Source organism: Cyphomyrmex costatus, unplaced genomic scaffold (genome assembly GCF_001594065.2).
Source record: "Cyphomyrmex costatus isolate MS0001 unplaced genomic scaffold, Ccosl1.0 scaffold75, whole genome shotgun sequence".
NCBI lineage: Eukaryota > Metazoa > Arthropoda > Insecta > Hymenoptera > Formicidae > Cyphomyrmex > Cyphomyrmex costatus.
In genome coordinates, this window is record NW_017280322.1 from 1,420,979 (window position 1) to 1,422,860 (window position 1,882).

The 1,882-nt window shown below is 26.9% G+C and overlaps 1 protein-coding gene across 1 annotated transcript in view; it reads left to right on the forward strand.

The window, feature by feature from the left end:
- LOC108780962 (farnesyl pyrophosphate synthase) overlaps window positions 1–528 on the forward strand; it is a 4,553-nt gene extending 4,025 nt beyond the window's left edge. The window contains exon 6 of the mRNA XM_018548816.1: window positions 328–528. Within this exon, the coding sequence (XP_018404318.1) occupies window positions 328–528 (201 nt within the window). The remainder of the gene's footprint in view (window positions 1–327) is intronic.
- The last annotated feature ends 1,354 nt before the right edge of the window (window positions 529–1,882 follow it).

Sequence of the window (1,882 nt, forward strand, 5' to 3'; positions counted from 1 at the left end):
GGGGGTAAAAGTTACTTCGCGTGGAAGGTCAAAACCTATGTAGAATAGTATTTAATACTGTATATATAGCAGAAATATATAGGACGTTATTTTTGAAACTTTTTTTGTTAATATCTTTTTAACGAAGGGCGAGCGACGGCTAGTTGTTAAGGCAAAGTTACTCAGGGTCATGACCTTGACAACATATGTCAAGGTCAAGAAGATCGGAGCTGCTTCCCCTATTCCGAAGATTTACCTCTGTCTCTTCGGGTTTGGCTATCTGGGTAGATGCGTTGCTTCATCGAACGCAGTTATATATTAATCCTTTTTTCTAATTATACATTATAGGAATGTTACGGAGATTCAGATCCAGAGAAAGTACAACGTGTGAAACAGCTTTTCACTGATCTTGATTTACCAAATACTTATTTTATACATGAAGAAGAAACATATAACCTACTAAAAGAATATATACAGCAGATGTCATGCGGGATTTCACATAGTCTGTTCTTGAATTTATTAAGGAAGCTTTATCATAAAACGTCATAAAATAACTGTGTCTGTTGAAAAAATAATAATATTATTTCAAAATAATATTATTTTTTCGACACAGTTATTTTATGAAGCTTTATGAAATATATATTTAATCGTGCATTAAAACGTTATGCATTTTATGCAATATTTTATCGCGATAAAGTATAAAATAAGATAAAATGAGAAGTCCTGGTAATTTATATATATTCGAAAATATTGAAGAAAATGTTATTTTATTATAAAAAATATCGGAATGTCTTTTATAATGTTTTGTATACAGAAAAATATTTCACTTGAAAAAAATCAAAATAAAAGCATTTTTAGTTTGATATTTTTATTTCTTAAATTATACATAGTCAGTGTTACCGCGACAAAAATTTAAAACGTACTGACACTTGGTGGCAAAATGTAACATTTAATTAATACAGTTATACCACTAGAGGGTCATAAATGTATTAACAGGATCATAATTTACTAAAAAAGAAAAAAAAGCATGAAATAAAACATAGATACAAATATATATTTATTATTGATTTAAATGTATACCTACATATGTACATATTTCAATTTGTATATGTATTTTATTTATAATTTGATTTACATTTTAATATAGTTCATAAATAACTTAAATAAAAACTCAAATAAAAATTGATTATATTATTATTATTATTATTATTATTATTATTAAACTTTATTGAGTGTACTGTTAACAAAATACAATTTATACATATATTACAATATTATTCGAGATAAAGTATCAGTAACACTACAATAGGCTGGGCGACAGCTGAGCAGCTGATTTGAAGCCGTACCTGTATGTTATACATAAGTGAGTTATACATATTAAATTCACAAAATACTTTGTATGCCAATTACACAAGTATAACTATTACGAAAATAAAAAAATAATATGTATAATAATAATTTGTAAAACAATTACACAAGTAAAACAATTACGCAAATAAAAACAAGTAAGTGAGAAGAAACATTGTAACAATTAATAAAAAGAAATACAATTAATATTATAATTACACAAATAAAAACAAGTTAGTGAAAAGAAGCATTGTAACAATTAACGAAAAGAACTTATACAATTAATATTACATGAATAGGCGAAAATTTCTGCAATAAGTATTATAACAGTTTAACAAATTTATAACAGTTCATCTGACATTAAAATTTGATAGTACGTATCGAGTGACTTCGGAGCGAAATATAAGAAATCGCGGTATAGAGCGTAGAGCAGATGGTATATTATTATAGAATTTTACAGCAGTATAGGAGAAGGCACTCTGAAATTTAGACTTGTGATGAGAAGAACACGAAAGTTGATATTGCTGACGAGTACTAGGCAAAGAACCTGAATGAG